This window comes from Vombatus ursinus, unplaced genomic scaffold, assembly GCF_900497805.2.
Source record: "Vombatus ursinus unplaced genomic scaffold, bare-nosed wombat genome assembly UNPS02009205.1, whole genome shotgun sequence".
Taxonomy (NCBI): domain Eukaryota; kingdom Metazoa; phylum Chordata; class Mammalia; order Diprotodontia; family Vombatidae; genus Vombatus; species Vombatus ursinus.
This window is the reverse complement of record NW_020948983.1, coordinates 52,140,298-52,158,273: the sequence shown is the minus strand read 5'-3', so window position 1 is coordinate 52,158,273 and position 17,976 is coordinate 52,140,298. Positions and strand designations below refer to the sequence as shown.

Here is a 17,976-nt window from a genome sequence, read left to right as displayed (position 1 = left end):
TTCTTTCAAATATACAAAGTTATCATGTAACTTTCCTTTTTTCCCCCTTCCCCTCCCTACTCCACCACCCCAAACTTTTAGATGGCTACCACTAGACACATATCTGTATGTCTATGTATGAACACATATATGTATATACACACACACATGTCACTTCTTTTTTCTGGATTTAAACATCAATTTCCTTCATTGGATCTTTGCAGTTAATTTGGGTATTTATAATAGTTACAATGACTTGGTTGCTTAAAGTTGTTTGTAAAACAATACTGCTGCTATTGAACACAGTGTTCTCTTGGTTTTGTTCATTTTGCTCTTCATTATTTCATGGAAGTCTCTCCATGCTTTTCTAAAATCACTGAGCTCATCATTTCTTATAGTACAGTAATATTCCATCCTGAACATACACCACAATTTGATTAGCCATTCTCCCTGCATTTCTGGTATGAATTCTGCTTGTTCATAATGTATAATCTTTGTAATGTATTGCTGTAATCTTTTAGCTGGTATTTTACTCAGGATTTTTGCACCCATATTCGTTAATGAAATTGATCCATAATTTTATTTCTGTTTTTACTTTTCCTGGTTATCATAATTGTTTCATAAAAGGAGTTTGGTAGGACCCCTACTTGGCCTATTATTCCAAATAATTTATTTAATATTGGAATTAGTTCGTCTTTAAATGTTTGATAGAACTCACTTGTAAATCCATCTGGTCCTGGTGCTTTTTTCTTAAGCAAGGTCATTTATGGCTTGTTCAATTTCTTTTTCTAAAATAGGTCTATTTAGATATTCCAGTTCTTCTGCTAAAGTAGGCAGATTTTTCCTTCTTTCTAAATATTCTTCCATTTTACTTAAGTTGTTAAATTTATTGGCACATAATTGAACAAAATAACTCGTTAAAATTGCTTTGATTTCATCTTTGTTAGTGATATATTCACCCTTTTCATTTTTGATACTAGTAATCTGGTTTTCTCCTCATCCTGATCTATATCCTGCCACTGGACCCAGATGGATCTGGAGGAGAAAGTAAGGCTGGTGACTTTGCACACCCCTCCCTCACAAGTCATAGCATCATCTTCCTGATATCACGGTCCTCTTACAGAATGAAGGACAAACAACAACAATTCTCTCCACATATCTAGCTTACCTAAAATTCTATTCACTTCCTTAACTTCTTTTTTATTTATTTTTTGGTCAGATTTATCTATTTCTTAGAGAGGAAGATTAAAATTCCCCACTATTATAGTACTGCTAGTTATTTCTGTAATTCATTTAACTTTTCTTTTAAAAATTTAGATGCTATGGTATTGGTGCATTTAAATTTGGTATTGATATTTCTTTATCATCTATGGTACCTTTTATCATAATGTAGTCTCCTTGTTTATCTCTTTTAATTAAATCTATTTTATCTTTGACTTTGTCTGACATCATGGTTGCAAACCCTGCTTTTTTTTTGAATCGTCTGAGGCATAATACATTCTACTCCAGCCCTTTATTTTAACTCTGTGTGCATCTCCCATTTTTAAATGTGTTTCTTGTAAGCAGCATATTGTTGGATTCTGATTTTTAATCCATTCTGTTATCCATTTCTGTTTTATGGGTGAATTCATCCCATTCACATTCAAAGCTATAATTACTATTTGTGTATTTCCCTCTATCCTATTTTTCCTATTGTCCTTCTCAGTCTCTCTTTTTATCCCATCCCTCTCTAGTATACTTCTAACCACTACCTCCCTGTTTCACACCCTTTTAAAGAATCTCCCCCTTATCCTCTCCCCTAACCCTCCTTTTCCTTGTTCTACCCATTCCTCTAAGGGTCCCTCTCTTTTCTCTCCCCCATACTGTCCTAAATCTTAATTTACATATCCTTCTAAATCCCTCCCCTTCCTGTTCCCTCACCCTCTTATTTCTTTATAAATTTAGAAGATTTTTATACCCTTCTAGATGTATATGTTGTTCCCTCTTTAACCCAGATCTGATGAGAGTAGGATTCCAGCACTAGTAGCCCTCCACCCCCACCTGATTCCTCTGTATAGTTCTTCCTCTTGTGCCTCATTTGTATGAGATAAATGCCTTTATCTTTTTCTACACAAATTTGCCTTTTAGAACTACCACATTATACTCAGCTCATCCCCAATCTTTCTTTCAAACTACCCAGTTACTAATGACAGTCTTAAGAATAAAGTTTACATTTCTGTGTACAAAATCCCTTGTAATTGGTCTTTGATGTTTATCTTGTATTTCTCCTGGATCTTATATATCAAAATTTCCATTAAGTTCTGGACTTTTTGTGACAAAAATCTGACAGTCTGTCAGTTCATCAAATATCCATTGCTCTTTTTTTCGTTCAGGATTATACTTAACTTTGCTGGGTAAGTTATTTTTGGCTGCAATCCCAGTTCTTTTGCTCTTCAAAATACAGTGTTCCAAGATCTACAGTCTTTTAGTGCAGCAGCTGTTAGGTCTTGTGTAATTCTAACTGTGGCTCTGCAGTATTTGAATTGTTTTTTCTTGTTGCTTGTAATATTTTCTTCTTATCCTGGGGGTTTTGAAATTTGACTATTATATTCATGTAGGTTTTCATTCTGAGATCTCTTTCAGGTAGTGATCAGTGGGTTTTTTTCTATTTCTACTTTCCCCTCTTGTTCTAAAACTTCAGGGCAATTTTCTTTCATTATTTCTTGTAATACTGTATCAAGATTCTGTTTTTGATTATAGCTTTCAGATAGTCTGATAATTCATATGTTTTCTCTTCTTGCTCTGTTCTCCAAATCAGTTGTTTTTCTTATGAGATGTCTGACATCCTCTTCTATTATTTCATTCTTTTTATTTTGTTTTATTATTTCTTGATATCTTATAATGTCATTTGTTTCCCCTTGCCCAATTCTAGTTTTCTTTTTTTAAATTTTTCAAATTTTTTTATTTTTAGTTTTCAACATTTACTTCCACAAGATTGAGTTCCAAATTTTCACCCCATTTCGCCCCTCCCCCCACCCCAACATGGCATGCATTCTGAATACTCCTTCTCCTAGTCTGCTTTCTCTGCTATCTCTCCCCCGCTTCCTCTTCTATATTCCTGTAAGGCAGGATAGATTTCTGCACCCCATTTCCTGTATTTCTTATTTCCCAGTTGCATATAAAAACATTTTTTTTAAACGTGTTTTTATCCACATTTTCTCCCTTCCTCCCTCCCCACCCACCCTCATTGAAAAGGCAAGCTGTACATATGCAGTCATGCAAAACACTTCCATAGTAGACATGCTATGAAAAACTAAGTCTATTTCCCTTAATCCTATCCCGCCCCCCCATTTATTCTATTCTTTCTTTTGACCCTGTCCCTCCTCAGAAGTATTTGCTTCTGATTACCCCCTTTCCCAATCTGCCCTCCTCTCTATCATCCCCCTACTCTCTTGTCCCCTTCCCCTCCTATTTTCCTGTAGGGTAAGACAGATTTCCATACCCAATTGAGTGCGTATGTTATTCCCTCCTTAAGTCAAATCCTATGAGAATAAGATTCACTCATTCCCTCTCACCTTCCCCCGTTTCCCCTCCATTGTAAGAGGCTTTTATTTTCTGTTTTTTTTTGAGATAATTTACCCCGTTCTACCTTTCCCTTTCTCCTTCTCCTAGTATAATCCTCTCTCATCCCTTAATTTTATTCTCCAGATATGACCCTTTCATCTTCAACTCACCCTGTGCCCTCTATCTATCTACATATATACATACATATAATTTTTCCCCTCCAACTACCCTAATACTGACAAAGGTCTCATGAGTTACAAATAATCATCTTTCCATGCAGGAATGTAAACAGTTCAACCTTAATAAGTCTCTTATGATTTCTCTTTCCTGTTTACTTCTTCATGTTCCACTTGAGTCTTGTATTGGAAAGTCAAATTTTCTATTCAGCTCTGGTCTTTTCATCAAGAATGCTTGAAAGTCCTCTATTTCACTGAATGACCATTTTTCCCCCTGAAGAATTACACTCAGTTTTGCTGGGTAGGTGATTCTTGGTTGTAATCCTATATCCTTTGCTCTTCGGAATATTATATTCCATGCCCTGCAGTCCCTTAATGTAGAAGCAGCTAAATCTTGTGTTATCCTGATTGTGTTTCCACAATACTTGAATTGTTCCTTTCTGGCTGCTTGTAATATTTTCTCCTTGACCTGGGGGCTCTGGAATTTGGCTACAATATTCCTAGGAGTTTTCCTTTGGGGATCTCTTTCTGCAGGAGATCGGTGGATTCTTTCCATTTCTATTTTGCCCTCTGGTTCTAAAATATCAGGGCAGTTTTCCTTGACGATTTCTTGAAAGATGATGTCTAGGCTCTTTTTTTGATCATGGCTTTCAGATAGTCCAATAATTTTTAAATTCCCTCTCCTGGATCTATTTTCCAGGTCAGTTGTTTTTCCAATGAGATATTTCACATTGTTTTCTAATTTTTCATTCTTTTGGATTTGTTTTACAGTGTCTTGATTTCTCCTTAAGTCACTAGCTTCCAATTGCTCTATTCTAATTTTTAAGGAAGTATTTTCTTCAGTAATGTTTTGGACTTCCTTTTCCATTTGTCCAGTTTTGCTCTTTAGGGCAGTCTTCTCTTCATTCACTTTTTTGGACCTCTTTTGCCATTTGGATTAGGCTATTTTTTAAGGTGTTATTTTCTTCAGTATTTTTTGGGTCTCCTTTAGCAAGCTGTTAACTTGCTTTTCATGATTTTCTTGCATCACTCTTATTTCTCTTCCCAGTTTTTCCTCTACTTCTCTTACTTGCTTCTCAAAATCCCTTTTGACCTCTTCCAAGGCCTGGGACTGATTCATATTTTTCTTGGAAGTTTTAGATGTAGGAGCTTTGACTTCGTTGTCTTCTTCTGGTTGTATGTTTTGATCTTCTTTGTCACCAAAGTAAGATAATATAGTCTGACTCTTTTTGTGCTGCTTGCTCATAATCCCAACCAATTACTTGAGTTTTAAACTCTTTGTTAAGGTGAGAGTCTGCTTCCAATGTGGAGAATGTACTGTTCCAAGCTTCAGGGGTTTGTAGACCTGTTTTCAGAGATACTTCCAGGGACCTGAAAAGTGTCAGATCTTCCAAGGTGCTATGATAAGAGGCGAGGTGTTTCCTCTCCACCACTACAACAAGCTCCACCATGCCAGCGCTCCTCATCGCCCCAGGACCGCCCCTCAGAACTGTGACTCAGATCCAAGCATGGGCAAAGCTAGAGATTCCTGCCTCAGCCCTGGCAAACAGATCCTTGCAATCCCCCTCTGATAAGCTACTCGATTCCCCCTCAGTCTGTGGGACAGAAGCTCAGTACGCAGCCGCTGCCCCGAGGGCACGCTCTGGACTTGTGGCTGAGACCTAGCTTCTTCTCTCACCGCAGTCACAGACTTTTCCCACTGACCTTCTAAGTTGTCTTTGGCGTTGGTGGGTTGAGAAGTCCGGAAACCACCACAGCTGCCCTTGATTCAGTCCTCTGAGGCCTGCTCCAGGGTCGCTGCGGCCTGCACGCCCACGCCAAACTGCATTCCTCTCCCAAACAGGCACGATACACCTTTCCAATCAGCCATGCAGGTTGTCTTGGGCTGGAAATTTGTTTTACTCTTTTTTTTGTGGGTTCTGCTGCTTTAGAATTTGTTTAGAGCCATTTTTTATAGGTATTTGGAGGGGTTTGGGGGAGAGCTCTAGCAAGTCACTGCTTTTCCTCCGCCATCTTGGCTCCGCCCATTATGTCCCAATTCTAGTTTTCAAGGAGGTGTTTTCTTCCTTAAGATTCTGGATCTCTTTTTCTAGTTGACTGACTTTTTTTTCATAATTTTCTTGGTTTTCTTGGATTATTCTTATTTTTTTCCAATTTTTTCTCACTCTCTCTTATTTCATTTTTAAGTTCTTTTTAAGTTATTTCAAGAGCTCTTCTTGGTCATGTGACCATTAAACATTACTCTTTGGGGTAGGAGAGGCTATTTTTGCTTCAGTATCCTCCTCTGAAAACAAACCCAGGTCTTCTCTATCTCCACAGCAGCTGTTGGATTCTTTCTCCTTTGCGTTCTCATATATTTATTTATTTTTCAGCAGCTTGTTAGTATAATTACTTCTAGTCCTGAGATGTGGGAGATGGTGTGTCTGGCCTCAGGTCCTCCTTACTGTTATTTTCTGGGCTTTGTCCAGGGTCCAACCTCAGAGCTCCCTTCCCCCTCCAAGCCACAGCTAGGGCCCTAGGTACACTATGTTGGAAACGCTCTTGTTCCCTGAGGACCCTCTAGTTGCTGTAACCTTCAGTTCGCCCCTCTAGCCTAGACCCCAAACTAGGAACTTAGCTCTCCTATAAATGCCTGCAGCCAGCAGCATCTGCCCCACTACTTCTGCACTCACTGGGTGTGTGCTGGTCCTTCTTGCCTTCAGCTGCAGCCCAGGACTGAATCTCAGCAGCACAGCTGGGGCTGGTGCAGAGGGGCCTTTGGTCTTCCCCTGCTCAGACGTCTGACCCCTCCCCTCACTGTCTGTGAGGTGAGAATTCCTGTGGCTGAGGCTACCTCACAACCTGGCTTGTTGTTTCTGGTAATAGCCTGGAGGTGTTTGCACTTCACTCAGGCTGAACCTCAATCCCTGGGTCTTTCCTTGGGTCTTCTCTAGTTGTCCCAGGAGGACCACTGCTCTGCCCCAACTCTTGTTTATTTTTTGCTGTACTACATTCACCCTGAGGCGTTATTTTGTCTTGTTTATGGAGGCAATCTGAAGAACTTGAAACTTTCTGACCTACTCTGCCATCTTCCCAGAATCCCCCAGTAGCTTTCTTTCTTGTTCTCTAACTGCCCCTTCCCTAAATCTCCAGACCCAAAGCTACCCTTCTTCTCTTCCTGTCCAGCTGATCTCAGAGCTGAAGCAAGATCTATGACTCCAGCCAAGTGTATAGGAACCAATTAAGCTGTTAGTTGGTCATCCACTTCTAGGTTCAAGCTTTTTCTAACTACCTTAGTTTGGGAGCTAGAGGACAGAGGTTCAAATCTACCTTTTGTGACCTTGAGCAAGTCACAACTTCTTTGAACCTCTCAGCTTCCTCTTTTATAAAATGAGGAGTTAGACAAGATAAACCTCTAAGGACCCTCTACAAAGTCTAATTCAAGGATTCTGTGGCTCTCTAATATTTACCAGCAGTGCCTCTTCCCAACCCAGAATCATTCATAACTGCTCAAACTTACAGATACTGGGAACTAGCACCTAGACCCCCTCGTAATCCTAACATTGTAGTCATACTTCTGGAAGGAGGTCTTGAACTTTGCTGAGAACTGGTCTTAAGCAACTATAATCTCCCACCAGAGGGTTTGCCTCACCAGAGGAACTATCTAATTGAAAGGGTCTCCTCCCAATTTCTTTATCTTAAAGACTCCACCTCTGTGTGGCAGCTAGGCTACCTAGCAATAGAACACTGGACTTGGGGTCAGGATAGACCTGAGTTCAAATCTAGCCTCAGATACTAGCTGTATGACTGGGTATATCACTTCACCTTTCCAAGCCTCAATGGCCCCATCTGTAAAAAAAGAACAATAACACCTAATTCACAGGGTTGTTGTGAGGATCAAATGAAATAACTTGTGCAAAGTTCTTTGCAAACCTTAAAGTGCTATATAAATGTTGCCACTTGTGATGATGATGATCTGATGTACTTCAAAGAAGCAAGGTTTTGTCTTCATAGCTAATTCACATTAGCCCATGGAGGCCAAGGTTTGCTATCACAGTCCCTTGAAGCTGAATGACTCTATGGTACATATTCAAACACAATCAGGAGTATAGCTACTTGCAGTCCAGCCTTTGCAAGGGAGGGGTGTCAGGATTACAACATGCACGAGCCCATCTTACTTCAATACTGAACTAGAAGTAACCCCAGGCAGTTTGCGCAACTGCTCCTTTAAACTGTATGCCATATATGCCTAGATTTCTAATGTGGTAGAGGGGTAACAGTATAATTTGTTATACTAATAGTACTATTACATTTGGGGCATTAAATCCCCTTAGTCCCTCGGCCCCCTTCCCTCCTGGAATAGAAGCTCAAATGACTGTGCCCTACCAGAGAAAAGCCCTAGCGTCTTGCTGGAAGGCTTTATCACAGAAATCCTCTTAATAATAAGATATCCAGGAGGGGGGAAAACAGACAGACAGACACACACAACCCTACCCCAAATACCTTCCAAAGAGTGATTCTTCTGGGGAGTGGTTGTGACACGCCCCCAGTACAGTCATATCATTGCCAAACCCAATAGTCACCTTCAAAAGGCACTTACAATAGCGCATTCTACCCTCACTTATCCTGAAATCCCCACTGATATGTTATTGTGCACATCCGTAGCGGTGGTAGAAAGCAGCAGTGGCATTTGGCTCAATGCTGACCTTTGAACAATGCCGACTTGACTCAGAATCCTGTCTCCCCTTGCCCCTGGCCAGGGTGCTGACCTCCAGTTTGCTGTCACCATGCTTTTCCAGTCTTATTACTCTTTCCCCTGTATTGACCAATGTGTATCTAAGCAAAATCAGACCACGCTCTGCTCTCTAATCAAGCCCTATCTTTCATTCCTCCGTTTCACGAACAGAATGACCTCTCTCTGCTGCCTACTCCTGCAGCAGACATATCCATCCTTTAAAGACCAATTCAAATGTCACCTTCTCCCTAACGCTTTTGCTAATTCTGCCACCAGCAATATAACCTTCCCCTTCTGACCTTACAAAGTATCTTGTTTTGAAAGACTCTAACGCATATATCAAGTGACATTGTCTATTAGTGTTATATGTCAGCATTATCTTCCACCACTAGACTGTAAGCTCCACAAGGGCAGGGAGTACTTTTTCTCCAAATTCAGCATTCTCTTCCCTCCACCTTCAGTGACTAGCATACTGATGTTCTCCATATGACTAGTCCTTAATAAACCTTTTACGAATGAATTAATGAACAGGAGGTGCTCAATTAACATTAAAGAAAGGTTCCTTGTTATTGCTTTCCACAGCACAAAGTAAAAGACATTGGAATTCTGTTCAGTTTGTAGACTAAATTATACTTTAAAGGTAAACGAAGCATATTAGTTTCTCTTTAGTACTGTAACTGGTACAGCTGGGCAGAGTTTGCCTTAGGGCATAGCAAACAGGAAGATGTTTCAAGGAGGCAAATTTCAGTTCCATTTTTTGAAAGTCTCTAAAAACTAGAGCTGTTCATCAAATGAAGCACGCTGCCTCATGAGGCATTTACATACTCATTCAATATCAATTTATTACACACTTGCTATATGGAAAGCAATATACTAGAAGCCAGGGGAAATAGAAATAAAGTTAAAGCCAAATCCCAGCCCTCATGGCTCTTACGATCAGGAGAGATATAATCCACAAACAATATACCACCCATAATGAAACCATGCCAAAAGCATAAGTGAGGCATGAAGACTAAGAGAAAGAAAGATTATTTCTGCCTGAGGGGGCAGGCAGAGAGGGCAATAAAAGAAATGAGGAAAAGGACTTGGTTTTGACTAATGAACAGAATTTCAACAGGTAGAGATGGGCCAAGGACAGGAGGCCCAGGGAGGAAGGTTTGCATTTAAGGGCAATCAAAGTGCAGGGACAAGGCCTTGCAAAAGCACGGAAGAAAGAAAATTCTGGATATGGTAGTCAAGCTAGGATAGGGTGGAGGGGAAAGTTGTGAAAAAAGGACAGAAAGCTAATGAGGTGGTAGGTTATAGAAAAGGAAGCTAGGTGGCTGGGCCTGGAGTCAGGAAGACTCATGCTTCTAAGTTAAAATCTGGCCTCAGACACTAGCTGTGTGACCCTGGGCAAGTCACTTCACCTGTTTGCCTCAGTTTCCTCATCTATAAAATGAACCGGAGAAGGAAAAGGCAAACCACTGCAGTATCTTTGCCAAGAAAACCCCAAATGGGGTCACAAAGAGTCAGACATGACTGAAAAGGTTGCAGAAGGCCTTGGATATGTGATTAAACCATTTAGAATTTATACTCTTGTCTGTGGAAGTATTCAGGCAGAGGCTAGGGATCTGATCCCTATCCTGTTGTCCAATGAGTTTCTAACTCTGGATTGTTTAATTACTGTTGGCTTCATTTCCTGAGGTCTTAGAATCCCCTAGCCAGGTGGGGACCAAACTCAGTGGTCAATGTCACAGCAGTGTGAACAAAGACACTGATGGCCCTAGAATTCTGGCAACATGAGAAACCAAGGACCTCAACTTGCCCTGACTACCTATCTCTGGGACTCTTGCCAACTACCCACCACGTACTCTCAAAATCAAAGAGTTAATTCTTCTCTTTATGAGAGGAATAGAAGAAAGAGGGCTAGAGATGGAATCAGGAGAACTTAGGTTCCTGTCTCCTCCACTTTCTAGTTTGTGTGATCATAGGCAAATCCTTTCAACTCTCTGGTCTCCAGTTTCCACATATGTAAATCAGAGACAATTGTATCATGTGCCTTAATGGATTATTGTGGAGAATGCACTGTGTATTCCTTAAAGCAACATATAAATGCATGCTAATATTAGGATGCTATAGGAGGAACTCCCACAATGAAGTGGGAAGGTGGACTGACCTTTGGGCTCAAAGGGACTGACCTATGAGGTTTCTTCCAACATTAAGATTCTAAAAATTTGTATTTTTTTCTCTTTGGTGATTTCTTTCGACAAACAGTGTTGTTCTCTGCTTTTTACACAGTTTTTACTTGTTTCAAAAGGTTGAGGTGAAGGTGGAGAAGAAACATATGCTGTGAGGGTCCCTTGGCCTGTACCACCTTAGAGATGGAGCTGTGGCCAGAGGTCAGAGTGTTATAACCTAGCAGTGATATAAGCCAGTCAGGTTTACAAAACTGATCAGCTTTAAGGTGCAGAAGGATAAGACTAAAGTAAACGTAACATTATCTTGCATTTACCAACCATATATTCTAGCATTTCAGAAGTCAAAGGTGAGTTATTGAGAAATATTTTACCCAGCTTTCAGTTATTTCTAAAACTGAAAATTTCATTACCAAACATAGAGTTCTAGATACATATGTTTCCAACTGTGAGATTTCTTCTGTATAAATGAAAACTTAGTGAAAAACCACATACTAGAAATCTAGTTAGATTTGCCTGATGGACTGGTTCTTTCTGGAAAGAAAACAAATATTCCTGCTCTAGCCCTGTAGGAAGAAGCCCACAGCAAAGGAAGGCTAGTAGAGAGTTGAGAAGTTAGAAATCAAGACACCCTGGTTTGGGTCTCTGTTCTGCCATGAATAACCTGTGTCATGCTGGGCAAATCACTTTCATGTTTTCAGAAATAAAAAAAAGAAAAATGTCAATTAAAAAAATTTAATGCTGATATAGCCTATGCATTTATACCAGAAATCAACTTATAAGATGATTCTGGTATATTGTAGTTCATGCCTTCTTTCTCCCCCACCTTTATATACCCACACCCACCCACACACACACCCACCCACACACACAAGTGTGTATATGTATGTATGTATGTATACACACATACACATATTTCCAACACATATATTTCCAAATTTTATTTTGTGGGAAAAAAAGAAACAATAAAAAACTTCTAAAAAATTTAATACTGAAACAGCATATAAACTTAACATAGCAACAAGCATGGCACAGTGCCTAGTACACAGCAGGCACTTAATAAATGTTTACTGATTGATTGATAAAGTCAACCTCATTCTCATCAAAGTCATTCTCATCTATAAAATGGGGATTCTGGAACTCCTATTTATGTAACAAAGGTGTTTTGGAGACTGCATTTTAGAAATTATAAGATATAAAAAAAAATCATACCTTACATTATTTCTTTCTCTTCTTCCCCTTGTTTTCAAATAAACTTCTACCTTCTTTTTTCTTTTCTTTCCCCCTCTTTTCTCCTCTTCTATAGATAATGTCTTGCCAGTGTTGCTTGGGGCTTTGCTTATCATCACTTAGGTATCAAGACATTGCTTATATTCAGGTTGACCAAATCTATATCAAATTGACCTATCAGGAGGTGCTGTCTTATATAATTTCTGATTTGTAAATGAACACACTCATTTGGTAAGAGGGTAGTAATGCTATGCTTTAGAACAAACCGTGGTCTTCACTCTTAGATAGCAGTATTCAAACCAGCCTGATTCCCTGTGAAAAGGCTATATAAACTGACTGTGACAATTGTGTCAGAAAGGTAGCTCACCTATCTATCATATATTATCAGTAATTCAGTTAACTGCCAAATCCACATTTCAGCTCTTTGTCTAGATCAGCACCTCATTAAACATTATATTTTTCCTGTTATAAAAATACAAAGTTTTGAAAAACCATGCTAAATGCCTCTTCCTTTCCCATGTTTCACTTTCTGCTCATCTTCTTCATCTGAGGTTTGAAATACACATGCAATCCAAGAGGCATGTGATGAGGAGTCTTTCTTAACCACATCTCAAAAATCTGCCCTTTGCTTTTTATTTCCATAGCAACTGGACCCTTGTCACTTTACCTAGGGTTCTTAGAGGGACTCACAGAATTTCAGAGTTAGAAGGAGACTTGAATGGCCAAAGAGTCTGACCTAAACACGAAAAAACAATTTCAGCTACAACATAACCAACAAGTGATGCTTCAGCCTCTGCTTAGAGACCTCTGAGAAACTCACCATGTCCTGAGGCAGCTCATTCAACTGTTAGATGGACCTAATGGTTAGGAAGCTTTCTTTATATCAAGTCCATATTTGTATTTATACAATTTCAATGAGCTATTTTCCTAGTTCCTCTCTCTGGGGCAAAGCAAAAGAGGCACAGTCCCTCTTCCACAGGACAGTCAATCAATCTATCAATCAATCAGTAAGCATTTATTAAGTGCTACTATAGTCAGAAGATTTGGGTCCCAGTCTAGGCTCCACCACTTAAAAATGTGTGACTTGAGGCTAGTCACTTAGCCTCTACGGACAATATTAATTTAATATACATTTATTTAGTACCTATTATGTGCTAGGCATTGAGCTAAATTCTGAGGCTACAAAAAGAGGCAGAAGTCCCTGCCCTCAAAAAAATTACAATCTAATGGAGGAGACAACATGCAAACAAATACATATAAAGCGAGTGATATAAAGGATATATAGGAAAAATTAATCAAGAGTGGTTTGGGAAGAGCTTCCTGTAGAAGGTATGATTTCAGTTGGGACTTAAAGGAAGCCAGAGAGATCAGCTGGTGGAAAAGAGGTGGGATAGCATTCCAGGCATTGGGGACAACCAGAGAGAATATGCACAAATTATATCAATTGGTCAACAAAAAAGTGTGATTTAAATGCCAACTATCTGCCAGGCATTCTGCTGGGGGGGGAAGGGTACCAAGACAAAACTGAAACTGTCACTGTCCTCAAGGAACCCACATTCTATCCAGGGAGACATTAGGGACATAAGTAAAACAAATATATATAAATGTAAGGCACATTTTTAGGGTTAGTGCACTAGCAGTTGGGAGGATCATGAAATGCTTTACAGAGGGAAATGAGGGATTCTAAGAGGAAAAGTAAGGTGGGAAAGCATTTCAAACATGGGGGGGGGGTTGGTTGGTGCAAAGTTGTGAAGATGTGAGATGGAGTGCCTTGCATAAGGAAGAGCAAAAAGGCCAGTCTCATAAATTTAATAAGCATGCCATGTCTGCCTTTATTCAACTGATTTCTCTCTTGTATCTATACACTATATTATTTTCAAATTCTGGTGCTTGGCATGTTTGAAGAAATTAAGGAGCTTGAGTAAGCACATAAAATATCAAATCATATATTTAGACCTATTCTCTCTCTCTCTCACACACACACACGTCCCAAAAGTCTCAGTGCAGCTTTAAATAGCTTAAAGCTGCACTGAGACTTTTGGGACACCCTGCATATATAAATTTCACAAAGAAAAAATATATATGTGTTAGTAGTTGGGTGGAATCAAGTTATTAAGAATCAAAACCAAATCTTTACGTCCTATCTTCTGTCAAATGAAATTGCTTATAGAAGGATGCATTGAGATCCAATGTAACCTGTTGTCATCAGCTACTGAATAGATGGGGCCCTTTAAACCTCCATTTCTAGGATTCAAGTCCCGATGAACTGAAGGCACTTGCTGTTTCTTTAGTGAAACATTTTAACACAAACATTACCTCTTAATGAAAATGACACACTGCTGTCCTTGGCCACTGAATGTAACAACAAAATATTACAAGCTCAAGAAATATTCCATTTGCAAATGGGCCAGAGCATGTCCCATGCTCTGTCCCTAAGATAACAAAAGCTGTTGTCGCTAAGATAACAAAAGTCAATTCCATCAATGACCCTACACCACATTTTGCTTTGTACTGCAGTGAATGTCTAAATTGAGAGATGCATCTAAAGATATATCACTTGCTTGCAAATAATGGAAAGAGGCCCCCTGTACTGTGCAGATGCCCAGAGATAGTGCTTTTATTCCTGTAATAATCACACACATCCCAAAAGAGGCTTGCCTGCTGATATACTGCTATTATCATGAAAAAGAAGCCAACAAAAAAAAGGTTTTCATCATGTAGTTTTCTCACTCTTTCCCTGGTGAATATTAAGAATGCCAATACTACAGACGTTTTCTTGTTTCGTCTCATTCACCGTTCAAATATAAAGAAGAAAGATTTATTGATCTGGAAAACCAAAAATTTCCAGGCAATACTTAACACAGCAGGAATGTGTGACTACTTCAAAATGACCCCACTGTGAGGTTTTAATGGGGGAAGGGTCCTTTGGACTATACCTTAGGGTTGCCTCCACCTTCTTTGGCAGCGTACAACATCTGCAGAGCAGACTCCGCCAGTGTCTTGGTCTGGTCCAATACTGTCATCTGCTGTTGATGATCTAGAATCTTAGATGCCACACCAACTGCAGCTAAGATCAAGGGTTCGAAGTAACTCGCCAGCTGTGTGACCTTGCAAGGAAAACATCCAACAAAAAAAGGCATTCTGTTTAACATGTCTTAAGCCATACTTTGCAGGAAAAGACAGAAGTTAGAGAAAGATCAGATGAGTCTGTAGGAAGATGTGCAGCTTGACTTTTGAAAACCCATCTTGAAATTTATAAAGAACAGTTCTGAACTTCCTTGAGGAACCCTACCTCCTTTCTGTAACCATTACAGGAGTATAGAGAAACTTGTTCAGTAGTATGGAATTTAAATGCATCCAATGTTAGAGCCAATTATTAAAAAAAAAAAAAAAAGAAATTTTAAGGGCTTTTGAGAAAAAAAAAGGGACAATTATCTTTTCTACTATATAAAGAAAGCTTAATCATTGATGGATAAGCTTCCTTAATTTCAAGATAGAACCAAAAGATTACATCCTTAGTACCAATTTCAAATGTCATATGTTTTCTAGCAGAGTCCAGGATACTTCCACAAAGCTTAATTGAACGAAAAACAAAAAGCAAAAAAATCTTTTATCATTATCTTTAGACATTTAGCTTCGGATTTAGCCCAGGCTGATGAAAAGCTATTTACTGAACTGCCAGGGGACAGTGATTGATTGGTTCTATTCTAAGGTTTCACTTAATACTTTAATAAAGGAAGCAAATTGTTATCAGGTCCAGGTCTGTAACCTGGAGACTGGAAGAAGAAAAGGAAGGACACTTCATAATGTTCCACAGAGATGAACTCTCTTTGTCTAACCCATGTGTTGTCATGACAATGAACTTTATGTTTGTGTGGGCTTTTATGGTTGTTGTTGTTTAGTTTTTAAATAATAGGAGTCTCAGTCTCACCATTCAGGCTACACAAAGATGGGAGGGAATAATGAATGCTTTACTTTCTTGATGCTCTGATGCTCAAAAACTGGGTTTTTAAAATAAAGGTATTGTTTTCTAAACCTTCCTTTAAGAAACGTGGTGTCATTCAGTCATTCAGTTGTGTTTGATTCTACATGAGTCTTAGCCAAGATAATGGACTGTTTCGCCATTTCCTTCTCCAGTGTGTCCCCATTTTCCAGAAGGGGAACTGTGGCAAACAGGGGTTAAGTGACTCTGTCACACAGCTGGCAAGTGTCTGAGGCTTGATTCAAACTCGGAACTTCCTGACTCCAGACCTGGTGCTCTAACCCCTGTACCACCTACCTACCCTTAAGAAATGTAAACTTGGCAACAATATGATGGAACTGAGCTCCAGGAAAATGTTGCTAAAATAATTTGCATAAAGATTCATCATACATGAAATAATTTTATATTCTCTTCTTATATTTATAGTTAAATCTCTTCCATAACAAATATGAGTAAGTTTGCAACTTTCAAAAGTCATGCAGTCATTAAGTATTTATTAAGCCCTACTATGTTCTAGGTGCTGTAGTAAGTGCTGTGGATGAGAGCCCAAGGTCTAATGGGAGAAAACATGAAAACAGCTTTTGTGCCTTTAAACTTTCAGACTTCTGATGCTTTTGTTTCTTAGTCTTAATGGTGCATTGGTATTAATTTTGCATTTTCAATACGTGAATCTATTACTAGACATTATTGTGAAATGTCATCAGAGAACTATACAGCTTCTGGAATACCTCAAGGTTCTGTGTTAGACTAAAGAAACTGGTAGTTTTGGGGCACTGTGATATAATGTGGAAGGAAAGACGTTTTTATCAGGTGAGGCAGTGAATAGGTCTGGTGTATCTACAGAGACAGGAGAGGACTACCAGGAGTGGGAGGACCCTGTGGCAAAGGCTAGAAAAGCAGGAGCCAGATTAAACCCGTATATATTTTTTTAAATCTAGAAATCAGAATGATGTCTCTATTAGCTGGCAGTGACCTAGAAATAATAATTTTGATTTAGGATCATGATTATCAAATTAGGAAAAGGTTTCCTGAAAGGGTTATCTTGCACATAGCTTCAGAAAGACTAGTGTCACTTTCCAATCTGTTCCTCCATGACAAGGGATTGTTGCTCTCCCAAAGGTGACACTATTTTATTTGCACATTGGGTATTGAAGCCATGAGGTATTTCCTATATTTATTAGAGACAGACTTATAGAAGATGCTCTGAGGAATTTGAAAACTGCAAGTACTCTATATAAAATGTCATTCTAAAAGTGCATTTCATTAATTTAATTGATGACAGGAGTTCATTTAATTGAAGACAGGAGTTCTTAATCTTTTTTGGCAGTCTGTTGAAGCCCATAGATCCCCTTCTCAGAATGTTTTTGAATGCATAAAATAAAATGTAGAATTGCAACTGGGTTAAGAACTCTTCAGGTTTAAGAGAATGTTTAGTAAGAATTAAATCCAGCAATTAAAGAGAAATAGATAGATGTCTTTGTGCCCTAAAGGAAACAGATTTTTCTGGTCCTAGGTGGTGTACCACCAGGGCTGATTTTAAACTACCACACTTTAGACTCTCAAAGCCCTGTGGTAGGCTTTGCTTCTCCTGTTAAGTTGTTTTGCCTGTGGTCTCCCTCATTAGACTGTGAGCTTCCTGAGAGCAGGAACAGGTTTTTTGCTGTCTTTGTATCCCCAAGGATTAGCCCAATGCCTACCATTTAACTATGTGACAGCTGAATCACTGAAATGATTAGATGGAATAATGAATACCCATTCTTCTTTACTTGCCGTTATCTTATTGCTAAAAACAACAAAAAAAGTCCTCAAGATATATGGAAACAGGGCAAAAAAACTGGGAGGAGGCAACTGGGCAAATGTGTAAATAAATGTAAATATAATAACTTTTATGTAATTTGGTGCATTGAAGGCACCACAAACACCAGGATTTGAATCTATATCTTCTGAATCTAAAACTAATGTTTTTTCCTCTATTCCACACTCCTTGAGTACATAAGGTAGAAAACGATGGACTTTAGTAGAAAACTTTGACATTCATCAGCATACAGGGGTGGTTTCACTTATTTTTTTTTAATTTTTAAATTTACTTTTATTAAGGGCATTTGTTCTACGAAGTTTGGATTCAGTCAGAGGGCCACATTTGAGGCCCTAGAGGGCCACATTTGAGGCCCTAGA

At 39.0% G+C, this 17,976-nt stretch overlaps 1 protein-coding gene across 1 annotated transcript in view; it reads right to left on the bottom strand.

Moving 5' to 3' along the window:
- TLN2 (talin 2) overlaps nucleotides 1–17,976 on the bottom strand; it is a 579,984-nt gene that overhangs the window by 107,548 nt on the left and 454,460 nt on the right. Inside the window, exon 42 of the mRNA XM_027851789.1 lies at nucleotides 14,756–14,926. Within this exon, the coding sequence (XP_027707590.1) occupies nucleotides 14,756–14,926 (171 nt within the window). The remainder of the gene's footprint in view (nucleotides 1–14,755; nucleotides 14,927–17,976) is intronic.